Here is a 16,946-nt window from a genome sequence, read left to right as displayed (position 1 = left end):
ATAAGCATTCTAAACTATTTATATTAATCTAATTATAAAGAGAGAAAATATATATTGAAAAAAGTTATAAAACTTTTACACGAAGAAGAAAAAAAAAGTATTATTTGACAGGCCCAATCCACCACAATGCATAATGCCGAAAAAGCCCCCAAGATTTATAAATGATAATTGATAAACCCTTGCATCTTCTACTCAATTCAACTTGAACCAAAATGATGAAGGCTTCATTCAGAGGAAGCTACGACGCCGACAACTCCGACGCCACCGGCTCCGTCGTAGTCAACGCCGGAGGCATCAACTTACGAGCTTCCATCACCGGCGACTCCTTAATCAACGGTCCTTCTTCTTTAAACTTAAACGGCCTCACTCTCTCCGTCGAAAACCCTGGCTCCTTCACCGTCGATTATAACGTCCCCAAAAAGGTTCACATTATTATTATTATTATTACTATTATTATCCTTTTTGACCTGATTATTTTATTTCATATGTAATTAGCTAATTATTAATTATTAATTAGGATGTGCGATTTCAATTCATGAATAACATGATGATTAACAGAAAGCCGTTGAACTTTACGTACACGCATTCGGTGGCTGAGAACAAGACGTTGTTGGACGGTACGTTATTGTTGGATTCGAATAATAAGGTTTCAGCGAGTTACGGATTTAAGCCGAGAGACTGTAAGGTGAAGTATAGTTATGTTTATGGATGTTCGACGACGGTTGAGCCGCGGTATGATTTTGCGGATAATTCGTGGGACTTGGTGGTGTCGAGGAGGCTTCCGGATGACTCTGTGGTTAGGGGTTCGTATAAGTCGTCTACTAAGGACTTGGGGGTTGATTATAGAACGAAGTCGTTTGCTAATGGAAGCTTTAAGGTAAATTATGTTTTAGTTTGTATTGCATTATTGCACACGAGTTGTTCGATGAAATGTGTTCACTTTTTGATTTTCGTATATCTAAAGACTTATTATTGAGACCAGTAGTTTAGAATGAAAATGGTCTTTTGTATTGTACACACTTTATATGCAATGAATTTGTTGGTTTGAAACAGTTGAACTAATATATCATTGCTAGTAGCCTAGTACACATGCATAAACATTATGTCAATGGATATTCGGTAGTTAGTGGTTACTAGTATCATTAGCTGCTGAGATTGTGTTTGTAATTGGCCATTTAATGAACTATCTTGTGTCTGGTTAAGTGGTTGTTCACATTGATTTGTGCCTGCTATGTTTTGGATTACATTGTCGAACAGTATTTTTGACACTTTGATTCTTTATGACATCCAGGTATCTCCATCAGTCAATTTAGCAGATGAGAAAAAAATACCAAAGTTAACTGCCGAGAGTATCTGGGATTTCGAGATGTAATTGCTGCAGTGCGACTTGGAAAGTTGGGAACAAAGAAAACAGTTTATTTTAGTAAGCTCTACTTTTGCTTATATTTTTAAAATATGGAAGGTTAGAATGGTTCTTGTATATACACCTGCATATTTTCTTCTTTGAATTTGATTTATTTTAAGAGAATATTTGGATGATCGGTTTTAATTAGATGATAAGTGTCAATTTATGACTTTATTGAGGAATTAAGCTCACTAATTTGCCAAGATAAAAATTTTATGTTTTCTAAGTAACCACTACTCATACTATATCAAGGGTTACAATTAGCTGCTAGCCCAACTGTTTGTATCTGTAGTCTCTATACTCGGGGTCAAGTGTTCGAAACTGTCTTCAATCCTCAGCCTATCATTTTCTTTATCCTATATTGAAGACTCACCTTGAAGAGGGACGTCTGCGCAAAGACCAACTGGATCCGCAGGACCCACCATGCTCAGAGAGATGAAGACCTTACGCATAGTACGCCAGCTGTTCCTGCAGGAAAAGCCTCCCAATGGTAAAGTACCCCGCCTGTTCCCGCAGCTGCGGATACAAGCCATGAGGGAAGGCTACCCGCACTAATAGTAAGGCTACACGCACAAGGCACTAACTGTTAATAATTCAGTAATGTCACCTGAAGAAGGAATGAGCAAGGCGGGAATACTCCCGCCCAAATGAGCCAGTCCGTACGCTTCTGGAAGATCTTTTGTACTATACCTGCCAAGGTATGGACAAAATAGACAAGATCTGACCAAAGCAGCCCATGAACCAATCACAGGGTGACAGCTCACCGACAACAGTACGAGGAGGAGCACGCTCTAGTACAAAATGTCACTATCAGCCGCTGCCTACCCACCAACTCCCATCGTGGCACGTACACAGCCCATGGTTGGTGAAAAAAGAATATTATACAGCTGGCCATGTCACTATCAGCCGCTGCCTACTCACCAACTCCCATCGTGGCACGTGCGTAGCCTGTAGTTGGTGGAAAAGGAATATTATACAGTTGGCCGTACCTGCTTGGAAACCTGCCTTCGGCTATAAATACTCCAACACCTTGGAACGGTATCATCATCTTATATTATCATATATCATCTGATATTATCTTATCTTCTCTAGCTATTTCTCTTAATATACACTTATATTCAGAGCAACCTAGTCTGATTCTCACGCCGGAGGGTGGTCACAAGGAGGAACCCCCCCTTCTCAGTGACGAGCTCACGGTGTCTGTTTTGTAGGACATCAGAAGAATAACCATCTTTGCCGGACCTAACCCTCGTGGGAAACATCTATTTAACCCTAAGATTATCCGTAATCTGCCGGGGTCACTTAGTGTTTCTTCATATATGAAGCGCGCTTCTAGAGTTTCAATTAAACACGCATAACTATAACCTTATGAATATCATGCTACGCATAAGGAAGGATTGATCTTTGAGCCTGGTAGCTTTCGTTGAGAGTTCCATTGCCTTGCAATATCCTCTGCTGCCCTTTCTGCATCAGTTGAAGCTCCAAATATGCCTTGTCCTGTGAAACCTATGCTGTAAATTCCATTTTTACTCTTCATGTTACTTCGCCATGAACTTTTGCTATAGTCACCCTGTCCTTGTGTAGACAAATTTTCCTCCTGCGGGAAAGTACTTGATCAACCAAAAATAGAGAAAAAGGAATGCGTTATCATGTTGTATGGTGATTCATTCTAGTCATAGTACCTTTAACCATGATGCTACGTTGCTTGTATAACCAGTGGCTAAGATTACAGAATCAAATTCCTCTACCTTTCCATCCATGAATTCAACGCCATTAGAGGTGAATCTTTGAACTTCACCGACTACCTGCTAAACCCGGAACAAGGAATTAGTCTTTGGATTTGATATCTTAACATTAAGAATTTTTGTCTTAATGGTAGAGGTTGGAAAATGGGGTTGACTTGCAACATTTTATGTTCAAGACTTGTGATGTTTTTTTATAAATAATTAGTGCTCCAATATGCTGATATGCTTAGAGAAAGGGGAAACCAGCTTTGCTAGTTGACCCGTTTGAGATAAACATAACCCGAATTAGTTTATCCGAAGTTAAATGGCCCCAATTTGCCTCCCTTAATGATTTTCTGTTTTTACCTTGATTTGGCCAGACTTGATCTTAGATAATAATCCCACATCTAAAACTGGGGTTTTCCCGGTTTTATTCTTGAGTTTTAGTGGTCCATCTTGAGGTCTTACAATGCCGACTCTGCTCGTGTCTCCTAGTAGCAAACGGGAAGACTGGATTAGGAACCAATCAATCAGCCTTAAAGGAAACAACTTTAGCAAACCAAGTGCAATCCCAATAGACGATCGCCCTAGTATGTCTCTTGGCAATATGTGCAGCTGCATACATAGTTGAATTCCTCAAATATTTTTTTGAAATGATATGAAGAAATACTTAAATAGGAACAAACTAGTAGTTGCTAATGTTTCACCTTATGTCTTACTACTAAAGAAACTCGAGCACCATTACAGCACAAATTTAAACTTATCTCCATTCCGGAGTTCCCGCACCCAACGACCAAAACCTTTCTCCCTCTAAACCCGGCCCCATTCTTATAATCACTACTATGCATAATTTTCCCTCCAAAAACCTTTAGCCCATCAATTTCTGGTACTGATGGTACAGCATTATCTCCGGTGGCTACAATGAGCCACCTGCAAAGATACTCTGACCCGTTAGCAACAACCCGCCAAAGGTCCATGACAGCATCATAATTAGCATTTTTGACATCGTACCCAAACATGGGATGTATAGAGAAGTGTTCGGCATAAGAATCTAGGTAAGATATAAACTGTTGCTTCGAGGGATATACCGGATAATGTTTAGGAAACAGCATGTGAGGAAGTTGACAAAGTTTCTTCGGCAAGTGAAGTCTTAGGGAATCATAAGATCTTAGCCTCCATAAGGAAGCTATACAGTTTTCCTTTTCGAGAATTAGAAACGGTATCCCTCTTTGACTAAGGCATGCAGCTACAGCCAGACCCGAAGGACCAGCACCCACAATCAAAGGTCCTTGGAGCCAAACCTGAGTTAGCCTCGTGATCATAGTTTTTGGGTATCTGGTTCGGACCAGGTGTGTGGTTTGTAGGGATTATACTTAAGAAATGACTTAATAAAGCAATTTATAATAGTGCCATGCATCAAGAGGGTGTGTAGTCAAGGCAACTCATGTGTAGTGTCTTATCTTGTTTCATTGCATGTGTTCAATGAATTTAGTGTTCATATCTCTTTACTACATTTCTGTCTAAAACATTATTTCATGACGAATGTTTGTAGTGGTATGAAGTTTTTGTCTCTTGTGTTGGGAGAAAACATGTGTTTGGCAAACGTTTTTCTATTCCGATTTTGAGGTACAAACTGAAACCGAAAATTAAGTTTTACAAACTGAAGTTTTTCTGTTTTAGAAAACGAATAGTGTAAAGATTCGTAAACCAAATTTTAAAAGCCTAAATAAATCAATTTCAAATCTCCTAACCCTTGTAATATTATACCTAATGAAAGAGTCTCACTTACCTTTAGGTTACACATATTATGTTATTAATTTATTTCCAATAAATATAAACCCTTCTAATGTTCTGTGGACGCAACATTGTTGTACCTTCTCAAGGACAGGAAAGACTTGGTTAATCTATAACAGAAGAGATGAATTCATCCATTCATTCATAATCAATTTCCAAATTTGTTAAATATACTTTTGGGTAAGTGTATGAATAATTGCAAGTATAAATTAGGGTTGTTCACGAACCGAACACAGACTTGCTCATACTTGGTTTGGTTTGAAAGCGAGCCAAACCGAGCGAATTGAATTTTAAGTAACGTACAATATTTTTATGCTTGAACTTGTTCGGTTTGAAACCGAGCGGCTTTGTTTGGCTCGGTTTTGCTTGGTTTCATACAAAGTTTTATTTAAAGTTTCTAAAAGGAAAAATTATCATTAATTCAAGACTTTTAACTTCAAAATGTCTAAACTTTCAACCCTAAAATGTCTAAGACTCAAAGTTAACAAGAAAACATGTATAAATGAGCAGCTAGAGTTTAAAATTGCACTATAAAGTTAACACACGAGGAATTTTAAAAACTTTAGAAAACATTTTATTTTTATATAAGTAGCACGGGAACGGGTACGGGACCAGGATACGAGGACGTTACGGGTATGGGAAATTGCAAAAATCAAAAATCCAAGATACAGGTACGACAAAAAAAATATAAAAAAAAATACAAATATATTAAACAAAGTCCAAAATAGATTTATATTGATATAAAAGTGCAAACTCCAAAGAAAAAAACTACATCAACCATAGGTAATTTAATTAACATTTATCAAATAATCAATTCGTTTTCAAACTCCGGTTCATTTAGCGAGATATCGGCAACCTCCAAATAATCAATTCGTTTTCAAACTCCGATTCATGAAGTGATGAAGGTATTAATTGTTTTGTTTCATAAACCGATACTTAATCTTTATCAACTTTATTAAGAAATTTTGCTTTACAATAACTTATATTTTTGATGAATTAAATAGAGTAATGAATCAAATTTAATAAAAATATATAAACTCGTTTTATACTAAATGGAAAATACAAATACATAAAAAAATTAAATAAACATTTGTACTCTCCTCTTTCCAAGGCAATTAGACAAAAGACTTTTTATTGAAAATTGTGTTTTGTTTTTAAAGCAATTTCATAAAATAGCAACCAACTTTTTAAAATGTTCTAATTAGGTTACTCAATTTTAAAAAGTGTTTCAATTAGGTTACTCAATTTTCCTATTTTATTATATTAAAGGTTTTAAAATGTTTTTTAGCGTTTTTTCCTTTTTCACATAAAAAATATTTTTATCTTCTTTTATGTTGACGTTGAGTGGCGACGTGGATTTTATTTTTTATTTTTGATTTTTTTATAATTAACGTTTTTAAAAATTTTTAAATTTAACTACATATATTGCAAATTCCGACACCCACATCTTATCCCCTATTTCTTTTTTAACGCACAAAAAAATCAGTGAGACTTGATTTGAAGATTTAATGACCCGATTTGAAGAAAATATACACGAGTGACCTAATTGGAACACTTTTTGAAAGTTGATTACTATTTTTAAACACACACACACCTACTATTAATAAATAATCTATGGACCTAATTTTCAAGTATATTATTGTCATTTGTAAACAAAAAAAGTTATCATTCAATATAACTTAAACTTTGTGTTTTCAAATTATGATACTTTTAATGGGACGAATGCATGTTAGTAACTTTGAATCACAATAATAGCAAAACATATAATATCTACGAAAATAAAATGTAACTATAATATAAAAATATTCAAAGTATTAATATACAATAATAATTTTCCAAAATAAAATATAATTATAATAGTAAAAAAATAATATATCTATAAATTGTTAACCGACACGGTCAATTAGAATTCAATTTTTAACACATGATATTGTAGCTATATTTGAATGTTGAATTTCAAATTTATTAATTAACTAATAATTATTACAATCCAAAAGGTATCCTATATGCATTAAGATTAATCAACTAACTATATATATACACACACCTCCCTCTACCCCCACAACCTCCAAACGACTCTTCTCTTCACCGGAACCCCCTCTCGTTCGTAGTTTCGTAATCAACCGTTAACCATCATGAGCACCGTTGACCTCGAAGATGGTTGCGGCCATGACAAACGCCTGAACCTCTACCGCGCATGGAGACGTGGCATATGCTTACATGTGAATAAGTTTATAACAGTCCTCTTATGCTTGGCCGGCGTAACCTTCATGGTGTTCTATTTCATGTTCGCATGCAGCATACCATCACCATGTTTCGCCGTCCTCGACGTCAAATTTTACGCCTTCAACCTCTCCTTCACGTCCCTCACCTCCAACATCCAAATCACCATCTCCTCCCGGCATGATATGAAGGCCGCATACCACAATTTCCACTTTGACCAACTTGACATTTACGCCTCCTACAGGTATTATTATTATTATTATTATTATTGAATTCTATCTTTATTATTATTATTAATATATATTTGAATTATGCGTTATTCATTAATAAAACGATTGAATCTTATAACAGGAACCAACAGATTACTTTGCCAACAATGATTCCACCCACGAACCTAGGTCAACACGACGTCAACGTCTGGTCTCCTTTTGTTAACGGAACTGAAGTTCCGTTAACCCCTGATCTTGCAGCGTCTTTGGCACAAGACAAGATCGCCACAATGCCGATTAATGTTGAAGTTACAGGACGGGTTCGATCGAAAGCTGGATATGTTACAAGTCGACACTGGTTGAAAGTAAACTGCCGGGCGTATATTATGTTTGGGAACTACAACGGTAGTAACGTAGTTGGTTCGGCCGTTAAGAATCCGTTTGATCTTGAAAAAGGGTGTCGTACTGATGTTGGATTGCTAGAGTAGAAGATATTTGAACGCTGATAACAGACTTATCTCAACTTAATGTTTTCTCTTTGTTAATTTTTATTATTCGCTACTTCATTGTAATGCTCGTTTTGGTTTTTTTAGTAGTTTTAATCAATGTTTTCACGACCGGACCGGCCGGCCGAACCGGTTGACCGGAGTTCGGTGAGGCCAGCGGTCCGGTTATGCATAATTGGCTCGCTTCTGTAAAAACCAGCCGGTCAAGCGGTTGAACCGGAGAACCGGGATCGGAAATCGGACCGATATATAAAATAAAGAGTTTTCTTCCGCCGCATCTGGATTGGAAAGGCTGTGAAGTGGTGGATTTGAACGTGAGGGAGGAGGAACACCGGATTTGGACGTAAATTTGCCACAAACGAAACCAGATCTGATAGTTATGATGGGCGACGAGTCCACAGTTGCAGCCTTTAGAGATGAAAAACAATAATGCATGCAGGAAACGTATGCTTAATTGCTTAGGGTTTCTCTCTTTTTTTGTAAGCTATAAAAGATGGGCTGATGGGCTTACAAGTTACAAGAGCAAGTTAAACTAATGTCATAGCCCATGCTAAAAACTGATTGGATCACAAATACCATTAATAGATATATACACACATATATAAGAATATCCGGTTCGTAATTTCGGTTCAACCGGTCCGACCGGTTCAACCAGTGAACCAGTAAGGTTTCCGGTTCGACGTCCGATCCGGTTATGAAAAGATTGGTTTTAATCTCAATTATTATATGAATGATATTTGCATGTGAAGTCGTTTACGCAAGAATATGAATTTAACACTAGGTCTTAACTTTTCAATAATTTTAGAGGGTTTTATCACTTTATGTTAAAATGTGAGTTAAAGAGTCGTTAACAATAGGTTTTGAATATTGTAAACTAAAATCAAATTGTTGAAAACTAGCAATGTTAGCCGCACATTGGGACAATGTTATTTAAGTTTATCACCTTTTGTTTTGTGATAATACTTAAGAATTACATTCAAATAAAGAGCATAATATAGACGGCAAGATTATGTGTTAAACACATTTAAATTTGAGCATTGCTGTAACAATTCAAGAAATTAATACCGAAATTTCCTTAAAACATTTCAACAACAACAACAACAATAATAATAATAATAAAAAAGCAAAACAATTTTAACAACAACAACAACACAATTTCCACTTTGACCAATTGACATTTACGCCTCCTACAGGTATTATTATTATTATTATTGAATTCTATCTTTATTATTATTAATATATATTTGAATTATGTGTTATTCATTAATAAACGATTGACTCTTTTACCATCTTACAACAGGAACCAACAGATCACAATGCCAACAATGATTCCATCCACGAACCTAGGCTGACACGACGTCAACGTTTGGTCTCCTTTTGTTAACGGAACTAAACCCCTGATCTTGCAGCGTCTTTAGCACAAGACAAGACCGCCACAATGCCAAACTTATCTCTAAGTTAATGTTTTCTGTTTGTTAATTTTTATTATCCGCTACTTCAATGTAATTGTTACTCGTTTTGGTTTTTTTTGTAGTTTTAATCTCAATTATTATATGAACGCTATTTGCATGTGAAGTCGTTTACGCAAGAATATGAATTTCACACTAGGTGTTAACTTTTCAATAACATTTTAGAGGGCTTTAGGTCCAAATGCGAGTTAAATTAATAGTCTTTAACAGGTTTTGAATATTGTAAACTAAAATCAAATTGTTGAAAACTAGCAATGTTAAATACATTCAAATAAAGAGCATACTATAGGCAGTAACTTTATGTGTTAAATACATTTAAATTTGAACATTGTTGTAACAATTCAAGAAACAAATACTAAAATTCCATTAAAGGATTGGTTTATATGCATGTTATAGTTTTGGGTAAAAAAACATAAAAGTGTGTACATAACCATAAACAAAAACATATCCATACTATAAACAATATTTATGCAAAAACCAAATACAATTCCTACACAACCAAAAACAAAATCATTTATCCATTTTTGCCTTAAAAATCCTTTTCTTGTAATGTAACTATTTTGTTTTTGTTGCTAGCTTTTGCTAGTTTTATTCAATAAAAGTTCTAACAAAAAACTAATCCATCTTTGTCTGCTATGGTAAACTAAAAATAAAAGTTCTAACAAAAAACTAATCCATCTTTGTAATGTAACTATTTTGTTTTTGTTGCTAGCTTTTGCTAGTTTTATTCAATAAAAGTTCTAACAAAAAACTAATCCATCTTTGTCTGCTATAAATAAATGATTAAAGCTTATAGCACAGTATGTTAAATCATTTTATTCCCATCGATTTAAGAGAGAGAATTTATGTAAAATAAATATAAATAGCGGTTATTCCTCATGCGTGCTCTAACCTCCTTCCATTTTACTTTACGCATGCCTAAACCAGAGCGATTGCTCAGAAACCGCAATTACTATCTGGCTTTACATCGCTTATTCCTGAGATGAACGGGTATGCCCAGGTGGGAATGATGTGCATATACTTTTCTATGATTGGAACGTCTTTTGGGTTACGCAGTAACGGGAAACCGAGGTCGGCAACGGTATGTTGCTTATTAGATGAACGTTTCGGTGGATTAGGTATATTAAATCGGGGCTGAGACTGAGACTAGGAGCGCGACAACGAATGGGTGGGGCTTTTGGGTGTTGGCTCCCGTGATGAGGTGGGGGCGTAGGAACTGTGTTTGTGGGGATCAAGTGACGGGGACGAGGAGTACAAGCCATGTCTATGGGGATCAAGTGACGGAGACGGGGCGTACGAGCTGTGTCTGTGGAGGTCAAGTGACGGGGACGAGGTGTACAAGCTGTGTATGGGGGTTTCTTGTTTTCTGGCTTGCTGATTTAGATTTGGACGCCCCCCGATGGTCCTCTCGTTTCTCAGGCCCTTCCTTGTTTGATTTGCCAGGAAGAGCAGGCATTATCTTCGAGAGTATATATATATTTTTTTGCAATTGGTTGTTTAGTCCTAGAACTAGTTATTTCACATCTTCTAGCTCCGTTTCACAGGCTGGTTCTTTGTATCGAACAAACTTCGGACAAAAGTCGAGCTTCCTCCAAAAGGGGTCTATGTCTTTTAATGGAATATGTATATAGTTAATAGTGTACCAGTTAAGCTTATAAGCACACGACAAGCCCCATTATGTCTGTAACCGGTGGTCGCACGAACCCCCCCCCCCCCCCCAATATGCAATGTGTCAAGTGATGACCGTCGTTTGAGTCAATCAAAAACCTAATTATTCTAAATAGTTAGAGCAAGTAGGGTATCGTATCACAAGGAGTATGTGGTCAATGAAATTCGTGTAACAGATTTAATATTATGAAGTAAACGGTTTTAGTGCTGATCACACAAGCAATAGTTTAAATTAAAAGAACTAAGCAACAAACAAGTAAACGAGTATTAAGCAGTTAGCAAAGCAAACCACACCCCGGGAATTCAAGTAAGCAACCAAACAGTATCTCATGTAACCTAACAAATTGATTATTAACGATTAACTAAAAACTTATCAACCAGACAAAACCTTAGACGTCAACAATTATTTACACACGGCACTGGTTATCAAACAGTCCTTGCCAGTATGACTCGGTTAAGGGTAATTGTACGTTTTATCGTATTCAATCTAATCAAACAGTTATATGACTAATTATCTAGCAATAGTTAACATTGTCCTCAAATTTAAACATGATAGAACGATTAATAAACATTTAAGGGACGGGGTTGAAATTGATTTTTTGACTATTAAGCAATTTTAAAATTTCGGGGTCAGGTGTGGCGGTTCTACTAACAATTATACAATTACATTTTTAATGTTTAAAGTAATATAAACAAAATTAAATTATGAAACTGAAATCACCTGATATTAACATGACTGGAGAAGGACCAGTCGGCTCGTGAACTCTCGTAACACTCGTATACTCACGTCTCATCCAATTACCAAACTGACAATCGAACCTGCAAAATCTCGAGATGTGTAGAAGCAAGCTTCTCACAAGTGTAAAACATAGGTCTTTTAAGAGTTTCGAAAATGAATAATTGTTAATTTTATTAAACCAGAACCGAGCCAAATTAATTCGTTTCATAATAAAATCTGTTAAGTTAGTTAAAAACATTAAAAGACCTAACTCACTTTCGTAGGAATCACGATTGCATTTAGCGTATGCAATAAGCCCTGTAAACCCCCCGGTAGCCCGGGAGGATGAGTGGGGTCTCGTGAGGGTTTATAGTGAACTACACCTACAAAGTTCCAAATACAACAAAATTTACACGTACCTGGATTAACCACAGCAAAAAGAACATGAAAGCACTCTGGATCGCTTAACTGAAACTTCGTTTTCTGATGGTGCGGTATCCCCACACTTAGCTTTTGCTATGATGGTACGCTTGAAATACAATTAGTAATATAAAAACTAAAACAAAATGGAAACTAAAAATATACAAAATGTACAATTAACACCCTTTTGAAACTTGTATGCCATTCAAGGTGGGCGTCTGGCCCGCTCCCGTGCAACCTTCTCATTATAAGCACGTTTTTCTTTAATCATTTGTTGCCAGTCTTCCGATAGGCCAGAATCTATCCCGAACATTCTCAATCTCCATTCTCGATCATTTTGTTTGGGTGGCTGTCTCACTTTCTTCTTCCTTGGTCGGTTACCTTTCTCTTCCACCTTTTCACTCTGTAGTTTCTCAAATCCCTTATTATCTATCATGTCAATCACAAAACATTCCCCTTTTCTACGATCCTTGTCCAAGGATACACACTTGTCAACAAGAGGGTTAGTAGAATTTTCAAACAATAATAACCGTTTATCACGGTCTCCACACTTGATTCCCAAAACCCCCTTAGCACAATCAATTATCGCATGTGGTGAGGCGAGGAATGGCCTACCCAATATGACTTGTGGTTGTGTATTATTACCACGTTTAGCATAGTCAAGTACAAGAAAGTCAACTGGGTAGAAAAACTCCTCCACTTGAACCATTACATTAGTCACCATGCCCCGGGGAAGTGTATGAGTTTGGTCCGCCAACACCACGGTGGTGTTTACCCTTTCTAATGGGCTAAATTCATATTGATCATATAAACTACCAGGCATGATACTAACACATGCTCCCAGATCTAGAAGTGCCCGATCAGCTTTAAATTTCCCAATTTGAATTGATAAAAGCGGCACTCCTGGGTCTTGGAGTTTACTTGAGGTGGTATTATTCTCCACCTCCTCATCTCTCATGTTGGTCAATTTACCATTTAAACATTTTTCAAATGTGCAATTTTCACAAAAAGACATTTCATATGTTTTTGGTTGTGATTCATTTTGGAAAATTGATTCATTTTTACCGACACAATCACTCTCACCACTAAAATCTTCCACCACCCCCTCAACAAATTGTGGTGGTGAATTCACTTCAACACTAGAAATTTAAAAATGAGGTAAAAGACTTACAGCATTGATGTGCACATTGTTTCCCTTCTTGGAGCTTGAGGAGTAATGGTTCGGGTTGACTGTAGTATCATTCGGGAGTTGACCTGCACTCTTTTGCAACTTTGTCATATTTGCTGCGAGCTGACCAATTTTCTTTGACTTTGACCCTGCTGACTTATCACGTAACTCAAACCGTTTCTTCGTTTCAGCCTTATGATCTGTCATAAACTTCATCAATGCATCCAACTTTGAGTGCACCGACTCATCCGCATTTCCCGAGGACCCCCTCTGCTGGTCCTGATTACCGATGAATTCCACCCCGGTTACCGTCTCTGTTATACCCCCGATTCTGATCATACGAACCTTGCTGCTGCTGATAACCTCCCTGGTGGTAATTACCCTGCAACCTGTTCTGGCTCGATCCCTGAAATTTCGGGTTCAACTGTGTAGACGCGTTTTCGTAACGAAAGTTCGTGTGATTCCTTAGGCCCGGGTGATAGGTGTTTGAATTCAACCCTTGACCATTGGAATCCCCGTAAGCATAATTAACTTCCTAGGTGTCATCCTCCTCATCATCATAATACCAGGGGCAATTTTCTGCCTTATGCCGAGTTCACCACAAGCTTCACAAACCGGGAATTTAACACCAACTTTCCCGACCTCTCTCTTCTTATCCTTTTTTAACTCAGCCAGTTCACGTTCTAACTCAGCAATCCTTTCAGACTCGCTCGTGACTGACTTAACCAATCTGGATGAATTACCACGTCTTCGTCTTTCAGCTGCTGCTTCTGCCTTCGAATCTTCACACATGAACTCCAAATATTCCCAATCATCTTCCTCCGGCAGATTCAACAACTGACTATTACATGAGGCCTTAAGATGCTTTCGGTCCTCGTATGTCAAACCATCAACAAAGCACTTTACTAGTTCCCGCAATTCGATTTGGTGATGTGGGCATTTTCTGATCATATCCTTATACCTGGTAAAAGCTTCATGGAATAACTCACCTGGTAACTGTGAAAAATGACGAATGTCTGAACGGGCCTCGGTAGTCTTCGACTGTGAATAAAACTCGTTTAGGAAGACTTGTTGCATCTCGGCCCAGTTTCTGATACTGTGTGTTGGTAACGAGTTAAACCACAGTTTCGCTTTGTCTTTTAATGAGAATTGGAATAACCGCAACCGGACTTCATCCTGATCGAACGTACCATCACCGATAGACCCGCAAACAGCCGAAAAATCGATCAAGTGCGAATACGGGTCTTCTGAAGCCATCCCGTTGAAATGAGGAACGATGTTGATGTAGGATGGCCGGGACTTAAAAGTATGTTGTCCCTGCACTCGTTCCTGTGGAACCAACGGGGATGCTCCGTCTGAGATAGACGGTTTAAACCGACTGTTAACACCATGAGCCGGGGCTATGTAATTTCTCCTTTGCCCCCGTGGGTTCCCATACCGCCCCGGTTAACCGGAATACCACGAGCTCTTTCGGGCCGTTCCGCCCGATTAACCCTGTCTCGATCCCTTCGGTGTCTGTTAACGGGTTCAGCCCGTCTTCGAATTACCGGCTCTTCCACTTCTTCGTCGTACTGATTATCACCCTCAGCCTCTGGTTCATCAACCTCATTCTCGGGCTCAACCGCTCGATTCCTCCTAACCCATCGATCAACCTCATCATCAGCTGCCCGAAAACCCTCGTTTCCATTATTCTCTTCACCCTCATCCTCATCTTCAGTCGGAACACTCGATCGGACGTCATCAATATTTATCCTAACTCGACGGGTTGGATTATTACTTGGAGCGGATGGTCCGGCTTGGTCAAAGTTGAGGTTTAGGTTTCGGTTTCGGTTTTAATTTCGGGTTCTGGAGGCACGAGCTGAGTTGTTTTGGTTATTCTGATTATTGAAGTTTGGTGGGTCGAGTATGTTTTCTGGGTGAAACATGTTGGTTTGTGGAAGTGGATCTTGGTTTTGGTTATTGTTCTGGTTCTGGTTTTCGTTCTGGTTCTGGTTCTGGTTCTGGTCTTCCATTTGTGGGTTTCTGTTTTGTACTCGGTTCTGCCGAGCTACTCTCTCGATTTCGGGCTCGTAAACTAACGGAGACTGTCGGCCCAAATGGCGGGTGCGCATAAACCTGTAATCTGCACAACTAACACAACCCGCGTAAAATGAAAAATTACAAATAAAATATAGTAAAATAAAATTTAAACTAAAAACTGAAAATTAAATAAAACACGAAAATCAAATAACACGAAAAACAAAAAGCGCACTAACTCCCCGGCAACGGCGCCATTTTGATGACCGTCGTTTGAGTCAATCAGAAACCTAATTATACTAAATAGTTAGAGCAAGTAGGGTATCGTATCACAAGGAGTATGTGGTCAATGCAATTCGTGTAACAGATTTAATATGAAGTAAACGGTTTTAGTGCTGATCACACAAGCAATAGTTTAAATTAAGAGAACTAAGCAACGAACAAGTAAACGAGTATTAAGCCGTTAACAAAGCAAACCACACCCGGGAATTCAAGTAAGCAACCAAACAATATCTCATGTAACCTAACAAATTGATTATTAACGATTAACTAAAAACTGATCAACCAGACAAAACCTTAGACGTCAACAATTACTTTACACACGGCACTGGTTATCAAACAGTCCTTGCAAGTATGACTCAGTTAAGGGTAATTGTACGTTTTATCGTATTCAATCTAACCAAACGGTTATATGACTAATTATCTAGCAACTGGTAACAGATCGTTCAGACCAACGTAAACCTAAACCGACCGAACACACATAAATACTAAACATTAATAATCATATATCAATCTTCAATAATCAAAACATAATTATTCTTAATCACATGAGAAAAACTGTAAAGAGTTACAAACTATACATCCCGGGTGCGATTCTAGGAAATTAGCCGAGCCTAGACATCATCAAATCTTCGATATGGATGATATGGATCATGTGTAGGATCTTCACACGAGCTATAATGGTGGAAATCGCCTCTTGGAGCTGCTGGAATCGCCTATGGTTTGTCAAAACGGAGTTAGGGTTTCTCCAGATGAATAATACGATTTAAACCAAAAATCCCGTCTGCACACCCCATCGCGTATCGTGATGGACCAGAAAGTCAACTTTATTATTTAACCCCATAGCGATACGCTATGGGTCTTCAAGGGAGCCCATCGCGTATCGCGATGGGTCTCCTCACCAGCAAACATCATTTAACTTCTCGTTTCACGTGCTGGACATCCCGAGTCTTCATTCCGTGCTACAACAGGTCCATATTGAGTACTTTAATGCCTGTGACCTGAAATCCAATAATAAACGTATGAAGTATCGATAGTTCTCGAATAAACAGTTAAAACTAAACAATAAACGAACTAAAACATATACAAATTAACCGACCATCATCAAGCAAATCCAGCTCTTTTTCAAGTTTAATAAGAGCAAAAATCGCCACTATATTATGTAGCTTTTTAAATAATTGCAACGGATGGTACTTCTTGATCCTAACACGGGAGTCTTCAAAGGTTGCACCGATTTCTTCCATTTGTGAATTCAAGACTTGAAGGGCATACGCCGCAATAGAGTATAGCGAATTGTTTGGCCCAGGAAGGTATCTCTTGAAGTTCGCATGTTGGCTCTCAACTTGG

General features: G+C 37.8%; 3 protein-coding genes across 3 annotated transcripts; 2 read left to right on the top strand and 1 right to left on the bottom strand.

Annotated features, from left to right (window-relative positions):
• The first annotated feature begins 202 nt into the window (after positions 1-202).
• LOC143551227 (outer envelope pore protein 24B, chloroplastic-like) lies at positions 203-1,711 on the top strand. Its single transcript, XM_077041698.1, has 3 exons — positions 203-422; positions 518-877; positions 1,292-1,711. The coding sequence occupies exons 1-3, from the start codon at positions 213-215 to the stop codon at positions 1,370-1,372; spliced, it is 651 nt and encodes a 216-aa protein (XP_076897813.1). The 5' UTR covers positions 203-212; the 3' UTR covers positions 1,373-1,711.
• Positions 1,712-2,780: 1,069 nt separating this feature from the next.
• Positions 2,781-4,451, bottom strand: LOC143551237 (putative indole-3-pyruvate monooxygenase YUCCA7). The gene is made up of 4 exons (XM_077041707.1): positions 3,837-4,451; positions 3,496-3,744; positions 3,088-3,210; positions 2,781-3,002 (listed from the first exon to the last, which is right to left on the bottom strand). Exons 1-4 carry the CDS (start codon positions 4,449-4,451, stop codon positions 2,781-2,783), a joined length of 1,209 nt encoding a protein of 402 aa, XP_076897822.1.
• Positions 4,452-7,029: 2,578 nt separating this feature from the next.
• On the top strand, positions 7,030-7,913 carry LOC143551226 (NDR1/HIN1-like protein 1). The gene is made up of 2 exons (XM_077041697.1): positions 7,030-7,390; positions 7,498-7,913. Exons 1-2 carry the CDS (start codon positions 7,059-7,061, stop codon positions 7,841-7,843), a joined length of 678 nt encoding a protein of 225 aa, XP_076897812.1. The 5' UTR covers positions 7,030-7,058; the 3' UTR covers positions 7,844-7,913.
• The last annotated feature ends 9,033 nt before the right edge of the window (positions 7,914-16,946 follow it).

Source organism: Bidens hawaiensis, unplaced genomic scaffold (genome assembly GCF_021521415.1).
Source record: "Bidens hawaiensis isolate Kalapana, Puna unplaced genomic scaffold, B.hawaiensis_p1.1 tig00016275_1, whole genome shotgun sequence".
NCBI lineage: Eukaryota > Viridiplantae > Streptophyta > Magnoliopsida > Asterales > Asteraceae > Bidens > Bidens hawaiensis.
The sequence above is the reverse complement of the archived record's forward strand: the minus strand, read 5'-3'. Positions and strand labels throughout refer to the sequence as shown.

What these genes read in the sequence shown, in the direction of transcription:
- LOC143551227 (XM_077041698.1), top strand. Translation starts at nt 213, where the DNA reads ATGATGAAGGCTTCATTCAGAGGAAGCTACGACGCCGACAACTCCGAC. An exon ending in ATTATAACGTCCCCAAAAAG is followed by an intron (nt 423 to 517) that starts GTTCACATTATT and finishes ATTATTAATTAG; the next exon opens with GATGTGCGATTTCAATTCAT. An exon ending in TTGCTAATGGAAGCTTTAAG is followed by an intron (nt 878 to 1,291) that starts GTAAATTATGTT and finishes TATGACATCCAG; the next exon opens with GTATCTCCATCAGTCAATTT.
- LOC143551237 (XM_077041707.1), bottom strand. Translation starts at nt 4,451, where the DNA reads ATGATCACGAGGCTAACTCAGGTTTGGCTCCAAGGACCTTTGATTGTG. An exon ending in CTTTAGTAGTAAGACATAAG is followed by an intron (nt 3,745 to 3,836) that starts GTGAAACATTAG and finishes CTATGTATGCAG; the next exon opens with CTGCACATATTGCCAAGAGA. An exon ending in ACGTAGCATCATGGTTAAAG is followed by an intron (nt 3,003 to 3,087) that starts GTACTATGACTA and finishes ACTTTCCCGCAG; the next exon opens with GAGGAAAATTTGTCTACACA.
- LOC143551226 (XM_077041697.1), top strand. Translation starts at nt 7,059, where the DNA reads ATGAGCACCGTTGACCTCGAAGATGGTTGCGGCCATGACAAACGCCTG. An exon ending in GACATTTACGCCTCCTACAG is followed by an intron (nt 7,391 to 7,497) that starts GTATTATTATTA and finishes ATCTTATAACAG; the next exon opens with GAACCAACAGATTACTTTGC.